This window comes from Lissotriton vulgaris, chromosome 4_1 (assembly GCF_964263255.1).
Source record: "Lissotriton vulgaris chromosome 4_1, aLisVul1.2, whole genome shotgun sequence".
Taxonomy (NCBI): Eukaryota; Metazoa; Chordata; class Amphibia; order Caudata; family Salamandridae; genus Lissotriton; species Lissotriton vulgaris.
Genome location: NC_141691.1, coordinates 222,019,135 through 222,038,537, shown reverse-complemented (window position 1 = coordinate 222,038,537; position 19,403 = coordinate 222,019,135). Strand labels below are relative to the sequence as shown.

The following is a 19,403-nucleotide window of genomic DNA, read 5'->3' as shown; positions in this document are numbered from 1 at the left end:
CTAATACGTTCTTCGTGCACATCCATCTTTTGGACTATACCGTCCATTCTAGATGAAAGTCTGTCCACTTTGTCCACCACCGTTGCAAAGCCCTGGCGCATCTCCTGCATCATGGCAGCCATATCCAGGGCCGGAGGGGTCGATGTCGTGGCCTCTGATGTCGGGCTCCGGGGCTGCGAAGCCTCTCCCGCGTGTCTCGTCGTCTTTTTCTGCGACGCGGGCTCAAATTGCAGCCTGGGTTGGCGACTGTCTGGTTTCCCCATTGCAGCAATGGGAAGCAACGCGGCACCGCGCCGCGGCGTTGTTTTCGCGGCTGCTGGGGAGAAGCGAGTGTAGAGGGGGTGTTGTATTTATATAGAGACTGTAGGTACTGGCTCCTTTGCCCCAAACGCGGCGCCAGGCAAAAGCGCAGCAGGAGACCCCAAGGCGATCCCCTACGAGGGGAAGTGTCAGGCAAGCGTGTGGAGGCACCTCGGGGTAGGGCACAAGAGTACCAGCCAGCCCGTAGTGGCCCGAGGCTGCCGCCAGTATCACCAAGCCAGCGGTGCCTTCAGTCCGTTCAATATGTAGAGCAAGGGAGAGTCTTCAGGCTGTGTACAGTAGGGCCACGATCTAGCCCCCAGCAGCCCCGGGCCCACAGCTGGCGAGCTCCAGCAGTGCAATATGGCGCCAAGCGAGTGCACTCACCGCGACTGGAGGCGACAGTGTCACAGCACCACTCAGGGCGGCGTGGCGGCAACTCTGCTGCAAATGAGGTGCCAGGCAGCGAGGGGGGGGCGGGGGGGGGGGGTGCAGTGAGGCGGGGGTCAGTGCTGAAGAAGATCGGACCCCATTGAGGAAGAGCAGGAGATCAGCAGAGACATAGCGCCAAGTAGATCCACATCAATGCGCTAGACCGTGTGTATAGATAGTCCATTCAAATGGCAGCATAAAGCAAACAATGAGGCTGAATATGGCAGCAGGATGGCAGTCCGCCGGCGTCTCGGGCCTCCGCAGGGGAGTGCAGCCAGTCGTAAATGGCGCCGAAATAGCGCGCCAAGCACAGCACCGGCGGGGGCTCCAAGCTGTGTGAAAGCAGTGGGTGGCACCGCACCACCCCTGCCCCAGCGCCGCAAGCACCCCTCTCACCTCGTATCTTCCAAGCCTCCGTCCGGTGCCGGTCCTATCGGCAGTATCGGCCGTAAATCAGTGCCGGAGGCCTACTTGCCTCGTGGCGATCCCCGGGCTCAGGTAGATCCAGTAGCCAGTTGCAGGCACCGGCGGGACAAGCCACTCGCCGGCCTGGAGACCCACAGCGCACAGCTCCGGCGTCCAAGGGGGTAGAGCCACCAAACTTTCGCCGAGTGTACTGGGCCCCACGCTGCTCCTCCGTGTGGATTTTCGGGCGGGTGGGTGCAGTGGAAGTAGGATAAATACTGGATAGTTATGCCAGGCTGCTGGAGCCTCACGCAAGTGCGGCCATTCAGCAAGTGCGCCCTCTAGCGCCCCTCCAATGCATCAAGAAATTGCTAAAAAAATAGCAATTTCTTAAAATTCCTTATTGCGATTCTCTAATTGAGAATTGCAATTAAGAAATGCCTCCCCATCCATTCCTATGGGCCTAAAGGCCCATAGGAATGAATGTAAAGACATTCTTAATTTGCAATTCTCCATTAGAGAATCGCAAATTGAGAATGCAATTTCAATGGTGCAGGGGTGTCCAAAAGACACCCTGTTGCACCCCTGAAATCTGCCTATAAGTACATGTTGCACACACACATGCCCCAAGGGCATGTGTGTGTGTAAAATGGAACTTTGAAAAATGCACTTTAGTGCATTTTTCAAAGTTTTTGCAAATTACCATGAAGGTCAACTTCATGGTAATTTGCTTCCCTTATTTGCGAATTCGCAAATGTTTTAAGTTTGATGCATTGCAATTAAGGAATCTCAATTTGAGATTCCTTAAATGCAATCGCAATATAAGAAATCGCAATTTTGCGATTTCTTAAATTGCGAAATAGGACTAACATAGGGGCATATGTAGGTAATTTCCATTTTGTGATTCTCAAATAGCGATTTTTAAGGAATCCCTATTTGAGAATAGCAAAATGGAATGTAGTTAATAATTCACTAACTTTTTGCGAATCTCTAACATCCTTATTTGCGATTAGCAAATTGCGAATCGCAATTAAGGAATGAGTGTCCATTCATTCCTATGGGCCAAAAGAACCATAGGAATGAATGAGGATACATTCTCAAATTGCGATTTTCTGTGAGAAAATCGCAATTTGAGATTCCAAGGGTGCCAAGGTGTCCAAAGGACACCTGTTGCACCCCTGGAATGTGCATGTAAGTACATGTGGCGCACATACATGCCCCAAGGGCATGTCTGTGCGCCACATGGCACTTTGAATTTTTTTAAATAAATGCATTTTTAAAGGAAATCGCAAAATACCATCTACTTGAAGTAGGTGGTATTTTGGGATTCCTTATGCCAAAATCGCAATTTTTAAGGCATCCCTACATAGCATTTAAGGAATTGCAAAATTGCGATTCCTTAGCCCCTTCGCTGCGGGGGTTATTTTCCTGCTGTGCTGGGGGGGAGGGGGGCGCGCAAGGCGCCTGCATGCTCATGACGAGCTGAGCTCGTCATGAGGCACGGCGCTCCTGTGCTCATGACGAGCTCAGCTCGTCATGACCACACCCGTTCCCGTGGAACGCTCAGCACAACAGGGGAATTATCCCTGCATGCGAGCGTTCCACGGCTCATGACGAGCTGAGCTCGTCATGAGCACCGGAGTGCCGTGGCTCATGACGAGCTCAGCTCGTCATGAGCATGGAAGGAGTTATGTTTTGCGAGTCCTTAATAGCGAATTTTAAGGAATCACTATTAAAGACTCGCAAAAAGGGATGCATGTAGGAATCGCAATGTTATTTGCGATTCCTACTGATTCCTTATTTGTGATTCGCTAATTGCGAATCGCAAATGTACCGCAATTTCAAGGGTGCCAGGGTGTCCAAAGGACACCCTGTTGCACCCCTGAAATGGTAATGTTCACTGGTGTTGCGCACACACATGTCCCATGGACATGTGTGTGTGTGATATACAACTTAGAAAAATGCTTTTTACCACGTAGTTTGGATTCGCGGTAAATAGCGACCCCAGATTGCGAATTAGCAATCTTGGAATGGTTCATGCATTGCATTTAAGGAATCGCAAATTACGATTCCTTAAATGCAATCGCAATTTGAGAACTTGCAATTATTTGCAAATTCTTAAATTGCGAGTGCATGAACCCTTGATGCATTTCAAATGCCATTTTTGCGGGCGCAAACAGCCGAATTTTGCGATTCGCACCGTTTGCGCTCGCAAAAATGCTTGCTGCATCTACCTGTAAGTGCCACCTACATACCAAATGGACGTTTGCAATTCGCAAACGTCGAAATTCGGCGAATTTCGGGGTTTGCGAATCGCAAACCCCTACCTACATATGCCCCATGGTGATGCATCCCAAAAATTGAAATTGCATTTGCAAACGGACGAATTTTGCGATTTGCACCATTTGCGAATGCAATTTACAATGATGCATGTGCCCCTAAGTGCCTGGTGAGTATTGATGTTTATTTACTCCTAGTTGCTGCTTATTATGCTATTAATGAATTTGCTCCCTAGTCCAGTCACTCAGGGCCATATATATCTAGCCTTTTGCGATTCGTTAAGGCTGAAATTTGCAGAATTTCGGCCTTAGCGAATCGCAAACAGCCTTTTTTGCACTTTTGAAATGTATTAAAAAATAGCAAAATAAGGAATCGCTAAAAATTGCGAATTCTTATTTTGCTTAAGCATTTAAGGAATCGCAATTATGCGATTCCTTAAATGCTATGTATGAAGCATTTCAAAATTGCGAATTCTGGTTTAGAAATCGCAAATTACCACCAACTTGTAGTTGGTGGATATTTGCGATTTCTTGTAAATATGCACAATTGTGCATTTATGAGGGTGGCATATGACGCACATAAATGCCCATTGGGCATGTATGTGCGCCATATGCACACACATGTAATTTTCATGGGTGCAGCAGGGTGTCCTTGAGACACCCCTGCACCCTTGGAATAATTCTCAAATTGCGATTAGCAAATTGCGAATTCGCAAATTGAGAATTATTTCACAATCATTTCTATGGGCCTCCTGGCCCATAGAAATGAATGGGAAATTATTCCTTATTTGCAAATTCGCAAATTGCGATTTCGCAAATAAGGAATGATTGGAAATCGCTAAAAAATAGCAATTTTGTACATACGTACCATTCTAAATAGCGATTCCTTAAAAATCGCTATTTAGAAATCGCAAATGGTGATGATGATACATAAGGCCCTTACTTCAGCACAGAGCTGCCCTAGCTGCAGTGTTGTGAGCTAACTAAAGTGAGAGACGTCTAAACCAATGCTACTTTAATGTTCCCCTATTGCTAGCCTATGCATAGTAAAGTGAGTCCCTGGCACTGCATGACCGGATGTAGCATGTCTTTTCCAGCATGTATCTTACCATTTAGGTGACGGCGTGATCAGACAACGCTATTCCTGAGGTGCTCCATTTGCTGCATGTTCTGTAACTCAGCTTGAGTGCGGGCCTTGATGAGCACTTGTCGCAGCGGGTCTTGCCGCTATGTTGAGAGCAAGACCAGTCATCTGCACACGTGAAGAGCGCGATTTTTCAGCATGTCTTGGATCTCAGCTGAGTACGGGCCTAAGCACCGCCATCCTCGAGGCAACCTGCCCTTCCCAGCATGTTTCTGCAAAACATCCTGCGTTTACACCAACTCCAGTCACAACAGTAGTCTTCAAGGAAAACAACAATAGAAAGGCACTTGCGCTCTCCTGAATGGGAAAGTGCAGGAGCAGCTCTCCTGCTAAAAGGAAGGTAGCAACAGATAGAAGGCAGAATGAAAATAGGAAGTTCCTGGGGAAGTGTGACTGTGAATGGAATGGAGAAGTGTGGCTCACTGGTTGGAGGAGGCATACCCTGAAGCAGAGGTCAGACCCGGGACCAGGGTTCAATTCCCGACGCAGCAGGATCTTGAGCCCAATTGTCCACGGACTCGCTAATTCTCGCTTCGGTGCCCACTCCAATCATGGGGTTCACACTCTGCAACTCTGGGCATTAAGCTTGCTTAATCTCCACAACGGCCCCCCGCGGCGGGATGCCTGGCCTTCACCTTGGGGATGCCCAGTATGGGTTATCTCACAGGGAAAGGCCAGGACGGGTTCCCAATGCAAGCGCCGAGATGCCCAAGGGTAAGTCGAGCGCTATATAAGACCTCACAAAAAAAAAAAAAAAGAATGGGAGGAGGGATTATTTCACTGACATGAAAAAACTGGGTCATAAGTGGTGACTTAGGGCCACATGCATCATTGTAAATTGCATTCGCAAATGGTGAGAATCGCAAAATTGGGCCGTTTGCGAATGCAATTTCAATTTTTAGGATGCATCACCATGTTTGCCCTTTTTCGCAATTTAAGAAATCGCAAAATTACGATTTCTTAAATTGCGATTGCATTTAAGGAATCACAAATTGGGGTCCTTAATTGCAATGCATCAAACTTAAAAAAATTGTGAATTCATAAATAAGGGGAGCAAATTACCATGAAGTTGACCTTCATGGTAATTTGTGAAAACTTTGAAAAATGCACTAAAGTGCATTTTTCAAAGTTCCATTTTACACACACACATGCCCTTGGGGCATGTGTGTGTGCAAGATGTACTTATAGGCAGATTTCAGGGGTGCAACAGGGTGTCCTTTGGACACCCCTGCACCCTTAAAATTGCACTCTCAATTAGCGATTCTCTAATGGAGAATCGCAAACTAAGAATGTCTTCACATTCATTCCTTTAGGCTTCTAGGCCCATAGGAATGGATGGAGAGGTATTCCTTAATTGCGATTCTCAATTGGAGAATCGCAATTAAGGAATTTTAAGAAATCGCTATTTTTTTTGCAATTTCTTGATGCATTGCAGTTTGCAATTCCTTAATTGCGTTTCCTTATTTTTCGCAATTAAGGAATCGCAAAAAGCAATATTGATGCATGTGCACCTTAGAGTGTTCTCAGATGAAGAAAGTCATGAAGTCGGTAATGGGATGAGGAAGGGGATCATTATGAAGCTTTCTCACACCTCTCTGCTTCCCTCAAACCCCCTGAATCTGGGGCATGGCTGCACCAACACACAGCCCCCAAGCACCACCCCTATATTAGTTCTCTTCCATTTCTGGTGCTTTGCAGCAGTTTTAAGATCTTCTTAGAGTTTCTAGTTGCTTAAATGGATATCATTTTGATAATTATACCTGTTTCCCCCCGTCTTCACTGTTTGAGTTTACTCACAAGAAAGTGTCACTCATAGTTGTTGATTGTCACTTATAATTTTGGTGAAATTATGAAAATGTCACACATAAGAAATCTGAAACCTTGGCAACTATGTTTTTGTTTTTCTCAAACATTGTTTAATTTTGTTTAGTTTTTCTTCTTTGTGTATACGACCGCTATGACTTACATGGGCTACACACTGTACTGTAAAATCACCCATCTGGAATCATTAATGTTATTTTAGTTATTCTCAAAGTTAAAGATGGTTGGTCAGGTGTTTGTAATGGACAGGCTACGGGTGTGTTCACCCACTCAGACACAATGTCATTACATTTAAGTTTGGTCATTACTATTGTTTTCAAAATATAAGTTACGACTGTCAAACAAAATATTAGATTCTTTGTTAAATGTGTAACCACGTGCGATAAACACTATTTCTAGTGCAGATATTTTTTCCCTTTTTATGTCAATTACAGGCTTCAGTATAATGTTACGTTATAAGTATATAATATAATTTTACAATACTTTATATAATTTGTTAGAGACTTCAAACTTGTGTTCTCCTTTTCTTCAGGCCTAACATATTTACCAATTCTGTGGACTGTTTGACCACTTTGAACGTGTAAGGTGACTCTTGAATAAAGTGTTGATCTCACTTGGTGTTGAGGGACTAGTTGGTCAGGTAATACTTACTATTAAGTTTATTGTTCATTTGAAGTGTACACAGACCTAATTATGATTAAGTGTTGGTTCCTTGTTACTATCCTTTCACTTAATGTTTTACCTTTGCTCAAGACTTGTTTTGTGGGTGTCAGTTGCACTGCTGTCCCACATTAGGCAGTTTAACCTATGTTGTAACATACTTTAAGTTTGGATATTTTATTTTTGTTACTATTATGGATTGATCACAAAGTTAATTCAAATTATGATATGTGAAACGTGCAGTTTCTCTCTTACACACTCATGTGGACCACCACTTCTTGTAGTCACAGGGAATATGGTGGTGGTTTCCTTATATAATTTGGAATAGTGATTGGACTGTAATTCTCATATTTGTTGATTTTCTAGCCCTGAGGAGGTCAGATGGAATATAATCATCCACAGATGAAACAAGTGTTGACTCGCTTGTGCCGAAAAGTACAACGTAGGATATAATTATTCTGGTTGATGAATAATACAATAGTCATTTTATTTCAGGATGCTCGGGGACTAACCTTTAACAGCCTGAGAGTGACCTTTCTGGTTCCTACATTCTCTGAATCTGCCTATTGCTTCACTTCCTCATTATGTGCTCTCTGGAACAGGGCAGGAAACAGTGTGTGTTCTTCTGAGCCTGGCTGGAGGCTGATGAGATCGAGATGGCGGTGACTGGCAGTGTGTCCTCCGAGCCTTTGAGGTCTCCAGCAGTCCTTCCTCTGGGGCACTTACAAAGAAAACTTTGATGAGTTCTCATCAACAGTCATCAAGGTGAGCTTCCATTGCCCAGAGGTTCTGCTTACCTGGAGTCAAACTTCCAGGGGAACAGAAAGCCTTACATTATCTGGCCCCTCTCAACACCTGCCCACAGGACATAAATACTGAAATGGGCATAGTCTATCCAAGGAAGGAAGGTCTCTACATTGAACACCTTCCATGTTTATCATGCTTCCTCCAGTGTAAATAATAGTTTCTGAAAGCAACTTCAGACCATGTTCTGCTTCCAAAGTCCATGGCGTTAGCTTTAGCGGCACCTGGTCTGCCAGTATTAACCCCAGAGGACTAACAATACCATAGCTGCAAAGGTTTTAGATTGCTTATATGTGTCATTTTCATAATTTGAGTGTCATTATGAGTGACACTTCTTCACAAGCAAAATCAAGCAATGAAGATGAGGGAAACATTAAAATCAGGAATATACACCCATTTGAGCAACAAGAAACTCTAGGAAGATCAAAAAAACTGCTACAAAGCACCAGAAATATACCTGTTCCAGCCACCACTAATGGAGGAGGATGCTGCTTTTGATCTGTGCAGCACATGCTAACAATCAGTTTGCAGATTGTAGAGCTACATTCACACGTGCCCTCCAACCTCCCTGAATCCAAGCTTCTAGTACGTTTGGGATAATAATTCACATTTTCGATGCATCAGTGCTGCTACACTTCACATCCTTTCTCTCACCTATATGGCAAATACACCATCTAAGGAATCTTTATGCCGGTTCATTGTGGATTACAGGGAGGGATCATGGGAGATTCCGCACTCTCCCATTAAACTTAATTTGAACATTGTGTTTATAATATTATACACTGAAAGTTAAGAGACAACTTGAAGTGGCTGGGTGGGTAGACTACTTACTGTCTGTGTTCGTCTGATCTTCAGCGCCACCAGCCAGCAGTGTGACTGGCGTGCCGGCGACTGATGGGAGCTCAAGCTGTCCGCCAGTGACCCCTGTAGCAATTATCGCCTCGGTCAAGGCTGTGGCCAACTGCCCTCTACTCTCCTGGAGGCCGCTGCAACTGGTCAACAGTGACTCCAAGACGGTGACGACCTGTCAGTCATAGGCTGAAGGGCCTACTCTCCCTTGGCCCGGGAATAAACCGGTGAACAGAATAATCTAGCCCCCCACAGCATGGGCTGCTGGTGTGGGCAGGTGCAAGCGGCAGAACTGCCAGCCAACTGAGCTCCATATTTGCTGCAGCAGGTGTCACGCGCAAACCAGTAAGGAGCCGGCCAGTACTGACCACCACTTCCTCACAAATCACTCTCCATGATCTGGCAGGCTGTTCTTCTGTGGAGCCACGGCCAGAAACACACACCCTGACTGGGGCACGCCCACCCACTGTCTCTGGCTATTGGGCACTACTCAGGCTAGTGACTCCGAGCCTGCCCCGTATCACGGCAGGAATCACAATGCAAAATATACATTGTAGCAGCACAGCCTGTGAGCCTGCTCAGCTGCTGGGAGCGCCCCAAACCTGCGGGAGCAGCTAGCGCTGGCCACAGGCATGCGCTGCCTGCTGCCACATCTCAGTTTGCAGGGCTTATTGTTTGACAGCTGAGCCTAGTCATTATACCTTTCAATGCATTTCAGTGCGGTGATGCGGAGCACCACACTGAAATGCGTTAGTCTAACGTCTGATGTGTGGTACTTGGCAGGACTGTAATACTTGGCAGGACTGTAATCAGGGCCGGACTGGCCATAGCAGGCACCAGGCAATTTGCCGGTGCGCTGCACACCGGGGGTAAAGGGGTTTTGGGTCCCTGGGGGCCGTGTTTTTTACAGGGCCATTTTCAGCCCTGTACCAAAATCGGTCGAAAACCGGCCCGGCAAAGAGCGAGCTCGGCCGCACCTCTGACCCCCCTAGTGGGGAGGCGGGGGCCAGCCGAGCACTTTGCCAGGGCCGGTTGTGGTTCCCAGTCTGGCCCTGACTGTAATACTCAAGTTGGAGTATTAATGACAACATAGTATTTACCACCAGAATTGTCCATTATATAAAGACAGACCAACTACTGAATTTATAGGAGTAGAATACTGTGGGTCTCAGTTACAAGCCCATTGCATCGCCAGTGCATCATTTTTTTAACGCACCTGCGGCGCAGTGTTCCTGCCTATATTTACAGGGCCACAGAAAATCACCCTTTTCGTGGCCTTGTAAATAAGGGCCCCTTTACACATTACTCTGTGTGAAAGGTGCGTTCCATGGGTGTTGCTGTGGGTGTTCTCATGCAACATCCATGGAACCTGACACATTCTCAGATTTACAATGTTTTGTAAAGCTGGGAATGTGTCAGAAACCTACGCCTCCCCAGAGGAGGCATACGAGTGGCACATGAGGAGAAATACTTTTATCTCTCCTTGTTGTTTCCTCTTTCTATGCGTGCTGCCATAGAAAGAGGAACATGCCATCACTGATTGTCTTTGTGTAGGAAGATGTCCAGGAGGGAGATAAAGATGGTAGCTCCAAAAAGAGAGGCTTAACCATTTTAGCACCCTTAGGGAAGGCTGCTCTATACTACAAGAAGAAATACGGATCGGAATTACACTAAACTTCACATGAAACCAGGGGCCCGATGTAGGTGGCCGATTACCGGTCGGTAAACCCGAAATTCAGTAAATTTCAGGCTCACCGACCGGTATTGAGCCATTTCTGATGTAAGGGATGATTCGGTGAATGCCGAATCATTATTTACCGATTCGGTATTTACCGAATCAGTAAATGGCATGTAGGAAGCACTTTTAAGAGTGCTTATGTGCTGTAAGGATTCGTTATTTACCACCAACTATTAGTTGGTGGTAAATACCGAATATCTTTGAAAATGCAAATCTGTGCATTTTCTACAGTGCCATGTGGCAGACATACATGCCCTTATGGCATGTATGTGTGCCACGTGCACACAAGCACTATTCAGGGGTGCAACAGGTTGTCAATGTGACACCCTGCCACCCTTGAATGTTTCCCTATTTTACCAAATCGGTATTTACCGATTCGGTAATTCATATTCATTTCTCTGGGTCTCCAGACCCATTGTAATGAATGGGAATTACCGAATCGGTAAGTACCGATTCGGTAAATACCGAATCGTACCGATTCGGTAATACTTACCGATTTTTTATCTACATGGCATTTACCGATTCTAAAATACTGAATCGGTAAAATTCGGTATTTTAGAATCTGTACATTTTCATTACCTACATCTAGCCCTAGAACTTTACTAAGAGGAGGGCCTTTGCTTGGTTTGGCGTAAATCGGTTCAGCCTTTTTTGAGAAAGAAGGTGTCAGAAGGGCTCTGAAGGGTTGAAATATACTTTATCAGTGAAAAATATTTAGTTCGATTGCAAACAAAAATGTACACCCCTGAAAAAGGAAGCTTTTATTACTGTCATCCATTGAGCATTCACAAATAAGCGTGCTCTGATTGGCCTAAAGATTCCACAGATGAGCACATTCTGACAGCCAGGCTCATGTGGGGTTTTGTCATGGGATGTCATGGGTTGACTTTGCCAATTCTGAATCCACACCCCCCGCCCCATCAGCTCCTTCCCCAAGAATCCATGAATCCTATTTAAAAAATGTGCCAATCAAATAGCAATTTGCAGCACCTTAGCTGTGCACAACTAGGGTTGGTTCAAATATGGCACAGGCCCTGCTGCAATCCACGCTGCAGATGGCCAAAGGCAGTGTTCAGAGGCGACTGGGTGCCCAAGGATCGTTGGGCTGCCATTTTCCACAGCACACGGTTTACGCCCATGTACTATGGGTAGTGGTGACTCAATGAGTGTGGGGTGCAGTTTATGGCAGTAGGTAAGACTAGTGGCCAATCCCAGCCGCGCTAGGCGGAAGCCCTCAAGCAGTGAGTGTTGGCTGCTTAGGGAAGGCTGGACATATGGCCTGACCAAAGGCAAGGATCTGCAGATAGGCCCTGTGCACCAGGACGAAGGTCAATTGTCGCTGGTGTTGACTAGCCCTGGGGTTTTGCAGTATGCAGTATGGAATGTCCAGCATGATGGTTTGGATGCAGGACCTGGCCACAGACCAGACCCTCCAGCCATCACCTGCCGAAGCAGACGCTTGTTGACCATCGCAGGACGGCACACCAGAGCATCCATGCTGATTGGACAATGGATGTAGAGCATCTTAAAAAAACTGAAAATTCACCTCAAAACACAGTTAAAATACAGCAATGGTTGTGAGGTAAAATAGCAACACTACTGTAAGCCACCTGTTATGGGTATATTCACGTCATAACTTGCACAACTGCTCGGCAAACCGTAACTCACGCACACCAAATACACTGCTTATGACCTCACAATAAGTATATCAATAAATAAAAACAGAAAGTAGCATAGCCTTTTTAAGTAAGAACACATACCAAACCCAATAAATAAAACTATATTTGTACTTGAGTCATTGATAGTGGAAGTATTTCATCTCACCAATGAGATCCTTTGTAAATGAGGGCCACATGTATCAACATTTGTAATAGTGATTACTTAATTGCGATTTTCAGTGAATCACGATTAGGTAATCACTGTTACAAATGTATATATAAAAACTCATAGAGTTTCAATTAGCAATTCCTAGTGGGGTTCAAATCGACCTACCTCATTAATATTAATGAGGTAGATAGCAATTTGCAATCCCCTAGGAATTGCTAAAATGACGGCGATGGTGGCCTGCTAGGGTCAGCACACCGTCATGTCAGTGATTGTTTTAAAATTAAGCATTTTGTTTATAAATGCAGCCAATTTTCCTTAAAAGAAATCGGGCTGCGTTTTTTAAAAAACAAAATGAAAAGTTCTTGTTTAATTTTTTGAGAGCAAGCAGGGATCCATGGGTCCACTGCCTGCTCTTAAAAACGTGTTTGCATACATTCACAGAGGGGAAGAGTTCCCTTGGGGACCCCTTCCTGTTTGCGACTGTGTTACCACCAACTTAAAGTTGGTGGTAAATACTAATGTTTGCGACCGCATTCATGGTCACATCATACATACCACAGCGATTCGGTATTTGGAAGGGACGCCGGAAACACGCCCTTTCCAAATACCGAATTGCAAACCCATTTTGCGATTTGGTCACATGTTACCGTAGTGCAAAATAAGGATTGATACATGTAAAAAGCCTTTTTTGCATTCGCAACGGGCCGATTCTGAGAATTGCCCCATTTGCGAATGCAAACATGCTTGATACATGTGGCCCTATATCTATAAGGTCATGAGCTTTGCATTTGGTGTGCGAGATATGGGTTGTAGACCACTCTCCATCCCATTCTGTTATCATAGTTAGTAGATGATGAAAAATAAGACTCAGTCCTACTAGCAGATTGCAGATTTTCTAAAGGCAGATATGTACCTCCATTTGTACTCAGTGCCTCATACTCTGTGCTAGCAGGTCTTTTCAAGCCTTACCCTTTGTCGGAACTTGTAACAGCTGAACATTATGAGCACTCATCTTCTCAGACAATGTCTATTCATAAAATCCACTTTTTTTCTGCCAAATTCTGCTGGAGGAGCATTTTATTGCCAACAAATGTAGAATTAGCAGAACTCTGTTAAGCTGGAAAAGTGATTACAGCAGCACCATCATAATCTTTATCTGGACATTTTACCTGATGTGTCTCAATATGTTGAAGGGGGCAAGCTATAACCTGTTGCCTCCCCTCAAGGCATAGTTCCTGTTTGCTGGGCTTACTACTTGTTTAAAACCAAGCTATTAGGGTTTGTTATGCTTTCATGTTGGTGATTTAGCATACCAAAATGAGACATGTATGTGACTAAAGGCAGCCAACATCGCCCAGTAAGTAGAGGTTCTCAGCTGGACCTTTAACCGAGGCAAATAACTACTCCTTAACATTATGCAACTGTAAGAAATTGGATTTCTAGTTAAGGGGGGTGACTACTCACTTTAAGAAACAAACAAAACTTCTGTCAGGGTGACCTACTAAAGTCACTGACTAAAGTAACCAGAGTTTAACCCCCTGGTAACAATGGCACAAAGCAGGAAATGGGCATGTGTAAAGTGTTCATTCAGTTCTAACAAAAGAGTGACCTCTTGGACAGTATGGAATATTTTATAACATGGCTCAATTTCATGGATCTTCGTGACTATAAATACATAGAATAATGCAAGTTTGATCTTAGAACGATTTCTGCACTTGTTTTTTGTATGCACCATTACATTTGTAAAGTTTTAGATTTTTCGGTTACTTACAAGATGTTTTGAAGCAAAAACTCCATCAACAATGGCACAACAAAAGGCTGCAATAACACCAAAACTTATAAAAACAATCGAGGCAACCAGCTGTGGAGAAAAAGAAAAGGTGTTCACCAATAAGACAGATAAAGGATGGTCATATCATAGCAATAATATCCAGTGCAAAAATCAAGATTGCAATGTACTTTGGAAACCAGTAGGCCCAGTTCTGATTCCGAGTTTGTTAGCACCCAGGTTCCTTTTATAGCAACAAAGCAATAACAATACCTTTGGGCACTTTATTGTAAATGTAAAATAGTACCTATTACAAGTTTTGGGGAACAACATGCAGATTTTATCGCTAACCGAACCAAAGTCGACATGGTATGGTAAATACTGTTCGGTTTTCCCCTGTTAAATTTCGGCAGGTTTGACCGGATGAAATATAGCAAAGGGCGAGATATTTAATGCACCCCGTAATTACTGGAGAAGATAAATACCACCAAACTCATAGTTTCGACCGCTGCACAAAAGAAAAAAAACTACATTCAAAAACATATTTCAGTATTGTTATGTTATGTGTATTTGTAGTGCACACTATTCGTGTGGACCAGGTGTGTTTGCCTATCACCCAGGGGGATTGTGGTGTTGAGCAGGTGTGTTTGCCTATCACCCAGGGGGGATCTTGGTGTTGAGCAGGTGTGTTTGCCTATCACCCGGGGGGATCTTGGTGCTGAGCAGGTGTGTTTGCCTATCACCCAGGGGGATCTTGGTGTTGAGCAGGAGTGTTTGCCTATCACCCAGGGGGATCTTGGTGTTGAGCAGGTGTGTTTGCCTATCACCCAGGGGGATCTTGGTGTTGAGCAGGAGTGTTTGCCTATCACCCAGGGGGATCTTGGTGTTGAGCAGGTGTGTTTGCCTATCACCCAGGGGGATCTTGGTGTTGAGCAGGTGTGTTTGCCTATCACCCGGGGGGATCTTGGTGTTGAGCAGGTGTGTTTGCCTATCACCCGGGGGGATCTTGGTGTTGAGCAGGTGTGTTCGCCTATCACCCGGGGGGATCTTGGTGTTCAGCAGGTGTGTTTGCCTAATTTTAACCTAGGGAAGAAGGGTTAATCGAAGAGCCAGGGCTTTATCTGATGGAAACAGCTGCAGCTGGCAGAATGGCAGCCACAGGGGACCCATGATGATAAAGCATAAGTTCAACTAACAAAGCATAAGTTCAACTAACAAAGGTGGAGCCATTGGGTCTTGGAAACTGGAATTTAAGCAGAGGTGATGGGTGTAGGAGAGTAGGGTCTGCAATCCTATGATCACCCCAGATTTTTGCTTTTTGCTTCACTGGTTTACGACTTCCCTGGCTGTGGGCCTGCTAATCAGACCCACAGCCTAGCTGTTCTCTTACTAAATTGACACGTGTACCTTAGGTGCATTTACCAATTGGTACTGGGCCACCTTATCAGACCCTGTAACTCAGGGCATAGGTGTACCCAGGGCCTTCCAGGGGCTGCAGCATGTATTATGCCACCCCTGGCTGGCCATCTAAATCTGACACAACTGGCTGCACGACAGCTGGGGCAAGGTGGTGTAATCACCCTTTGCTTTAGGTATAGTATACCTATATCTAACCCTAAAATGGACACATGTATTCCTATCAGTCACTCCTATGGCAGGCCTTAACAATCCTGAAGGCAGAGTGCTTGGAATCATGTGAGATGGTGCTCTGGCATGAGCTGAGCCCGTTTGCAGCTTGCGGAACCAAGTCCTAATAGCTCTTCCATGATACCGCGTACCATATACTCTTAAGTGCCTTATAATCCTCGCGGTTATTTGCCAACTTTGGTATCGCTTTATCAAAACATGTCGAGTAAGGTGTCATACGAATTGGAATACTAACCCCTCGCCAATTCTGGCAACGGGGTTAGCATTCCACCCTTCTAGAGGGACACGACATGTATGTAACTGTGAACCCCGGTTAAAGTTAACTCGAGCCTCAGCATCACAAAATGGATGCTGCCACCACAGACACAAGTCTGACCTCCTGCTGCTGGGAGTCCTTCCAGCGAGGAGAGCTTGGACAAAGGGTTTCCTGTCAGGGGCGGTGCTAGCACCATCCCAGACAGGGTTTGTGTATCCTAGGTAGGCAGGGCTGAATAGGAAGGTGACTGCAAGTGGCACCCCGGTGCTCACTATGCATAGGCCGGCTAGAACCAGTTCCAGGGGCACACCAGCCCCTGAGCTGGGGAAAGTCTGGCTTGGGAGAGGGGTGTAACCACCCCCCTTCCTGGTCCCACCCATGGGCAGGACCTAGTCGCGTACCAGCCCCTTTCTTTAGTATAAAGGTGGGAGCGGGGACCCTTCCAAATTAGATCATCTTTGAATCCTGAAACTACTTTCTATGAAAGGAACTCAAGACTTCTTCTCAAGATTTCTCCCTTGTTACTAAGGAGTAGTCACCCTGCATCTGCGGGCACCACCTAAGTAACCTGCGGTTTGCTGCACGTCCTTCCTCCAGAACCAGACCGACCAGCACGACGAGACCCGGCTTCCCTGGCACCTCTGACCTCTACCTACATCATCAGCTCAGCTGAGATCCGTGGGTGTGACGAGACCTCGAGGGACCGGCCATCTTCAGAACTGCACTAAGCTTATCCAGCACGACCGCCGAGGGATCCTCGAGTGAGTGCTTTGGGGTTTGAGAAGCCCTGACCCTGAGCAGCTCCAGCACCGAAGTCCAGCCCCCCAGCATCCACGAGATCTGCGTGGGGCCCTTCTGCTCTTTGCTGCTCACCGCGTTGTCCGGCTACTTGCCTGCTGGCTTGTGGCCCTCTTGACGACGAACGACGACATCTTCATCGCTGGTCAAGTCAAGTCAAGTTAAGTCAAGAGATTTATATAGCGCGCTACATACCCAGAGGGTCTCAAGGCGCTTGAGGAAGGGTGGGGAATTAATTGTCGAATATCCAGGTTTTAAGTTGTTTTCTGAATGTAGGGTGGTTCTGAGTGAGGCGAAGGTGAGTGGGAAGTGAGTTCCAGGTTTTAGCTGCCAGATTGGCCCTTGCTCCCCTCCATCAGAGGAGCACCCCGGACCCTCCTGGTCCACTCCAGACGCCATTTTGAGTCCACCACGTGGGCTTGCATTTGCCAAGAGTTGCTGCCCCAATCCTGGGTCCAGCGACGTCGACAGCAGATACCTTCGTAGGACAGCTCGCACCTCCATCCTGGTCGCCGACAACGCCTTCTGGTCCGAGAGACTGCAGAGCCCAGCATCGCCCACTCACCTGGTCGAGGTGACTCCATCCGGTGCCATCCTGGTGCCCATCTAATCACTGGCTAGTGATTCAGAACTTGGTCCCCTCTGCTTACAGGTATCCTCCATCATCGATCCAGGCTTGGATCACATCGAACTTCATCACTGGTCGCCTGCCAGCAACTTCTTCTTTCAGGCTCCATAGACTGCAACGAGGAATCCCGACGTCTTTTCAGCCCTATGCAGCCGCAGCCCCTGGGCTAGGTAACCTGAGCATTTCGGTGCTCCAGCATAGCTTAACTATCTAAGTGTCCAGATCCTTTTTCGTTTCAGCTCTACCTAGTCGGATTTGCCCGATAACACTAACTTTACGAAATCTAGCATCCATAGACTGTGTCCCGCATCCCGCGTGAGAGTGCACACTCTGCACCCGATCTCCCTAGGCCTCCTGCTTGTAATCTGAAGGTTCAGTAGACCAGTCCTAGCGATCCTAAAGCCTTTGAGACTAGTAACTTACCTGCTAGTATTTCGCATTCCACTTTTGTAGTATATGGTTTTCTGTGCCCCTCGGGCATTTGTGTAAATTGTGCGACTTTCAGAAATTCTTTAATAGCTTTGTATTGTGCTTAGCACCCTGTCCTCATAAAGAGTCCAGGGTTGTTGTGTTCTAAATAAATATCCTTTTATTTTCATAACAACTTGTGTGGTGTCCTTTCACTTGGTGTTCAAGGGGTACATGTGATGGTATAACAGCTGGCTTAACACGCCCTCTAGAGTTTAGCCTAAAGACTGCTCTTGTCCATGCTACTAGGATAGCTGGTCTATAAGGTTGACTTACAACCAATCATCAATAAGGGTCGTTTGGAATGATACATAGTGATCACTAGAATAGTGAGGACTGCATATCAGGCCAACTTCTCACATTGGTGGCAGCGGTGGGATTTGAGCTTGCTGTTGTTTTACCACACGTATCCTAAGAATATCATTTGAAAGATCACATAAGTACCAAGGTACATATAACTTAGCTTAGAATACTCTGAGTTCTACTGAACCAGCTGTTGTAGTTCCACAGGGCCTAGCACACCCTGACTACAACTCTTAGCAAGGGATCAGTAGGCAAACAAATAGTGTAGGTAGGTGCATCACTTACACCACACTAGAAGCATGTCGGACAAAGGAGGGAACTCAGAAGCCCCCCTTGTGTCAGTGGACCCTCCACAGGTCACTTCACGATATGCAGCTCTTAGCTTCCAGGAGATGAGAGAAGTGTGTACCTCCAGGAAGCTAAAACAGGGTTCTAACCCTACAATCCCATTCCTGATTGGTCTCTTAGAGACTTATGATGCCAGAAGGACTGCTAACACAGACCCTTCTAATCCAGATGGGAACATGCCCCCCTTAGAGGGAACCCTTGGGGACCCTGACCTCCATCTCAATGGAACAGTTAGTGAAGGAGAGGAGGAGGATCAGGAAGTGTCAGGGGATGAGGCAGACAAGGGTCAGGTAGAAGTCAGTAGACTCACCAGGACCAACTTAAGCAGGCATGAGAATGGATTTGGGGGACCCCGAGGCCCACTCTCAGGCAGGCTTAACATTGGGAATGGACGAGATAGGTCTCTATCCAGAGGCTCTAACAGATCCATTTGAACCAATGGCTCTCAGACCTCTTCTCACAGAGGGATGACATCCCCTCAGAGAAGAGAGCATGAAGCTAAGATGAGGGAAGTCAATCTGAGGATTGAAAGGGAAGAACTTGCCCTGGCCAAAGAAAGACTTGCCTTTGCTAGAGAGCAGAAATTGAGTGGGGCAGACCCCACTGGTGGCAGCATTTTACCTAGAGAAAAGGACAGGAGTTTAGACACTAGACACCTGAGTAAGATAGTGCCCCCCTTTAAGCAAGGGGATGATATCCACAAATGGATAACTGCTTTGGAGAGGGCCTGCACTGTCCAGTGCGTCCCCCAGAGTCAGTGGGCAGCTGTCTTGTGGCTCTCCTTTGAAGGCAAAGGTAGAGATAAGCTCCTCACTACTAGAGCTGAGGATGCTAACAATTACCAAGTCCAGAAGAATACACTGATAGATGGGTTTGGCTTAACCACTGAGCAGTACAGGTTGCTGTTCAGGGATACCCAGAAAACTCA

The 19,403-nt window shown here is 46.1% G+C and overlaps 1 protein-coding gene across 2 annotated transcripts in view; it reads right to left on the bottom strand.

The window, feature by feature from the left end:
* Positions 1 to 19,403, bottom strand: part of TMEM255A (transmembrane protein 255A) — a 290,132-nt gene that overhangs the window by 82,731 nt on the left and 187,998 nt on the right. For both annotated transcript variants that reach the window (XM_086918520.1, XM_086918521.1), the window contains exon 4: positions 14,031 to 14,120. In XM_086918520.1, the coding sequence (XP_086774646.1) occupies positions 14,031 to 14,120 (90 nt within the window). The remainder of the gene's footprint in view (positions 1 to 14,030; positions 14,121 to 19,403) is intronic.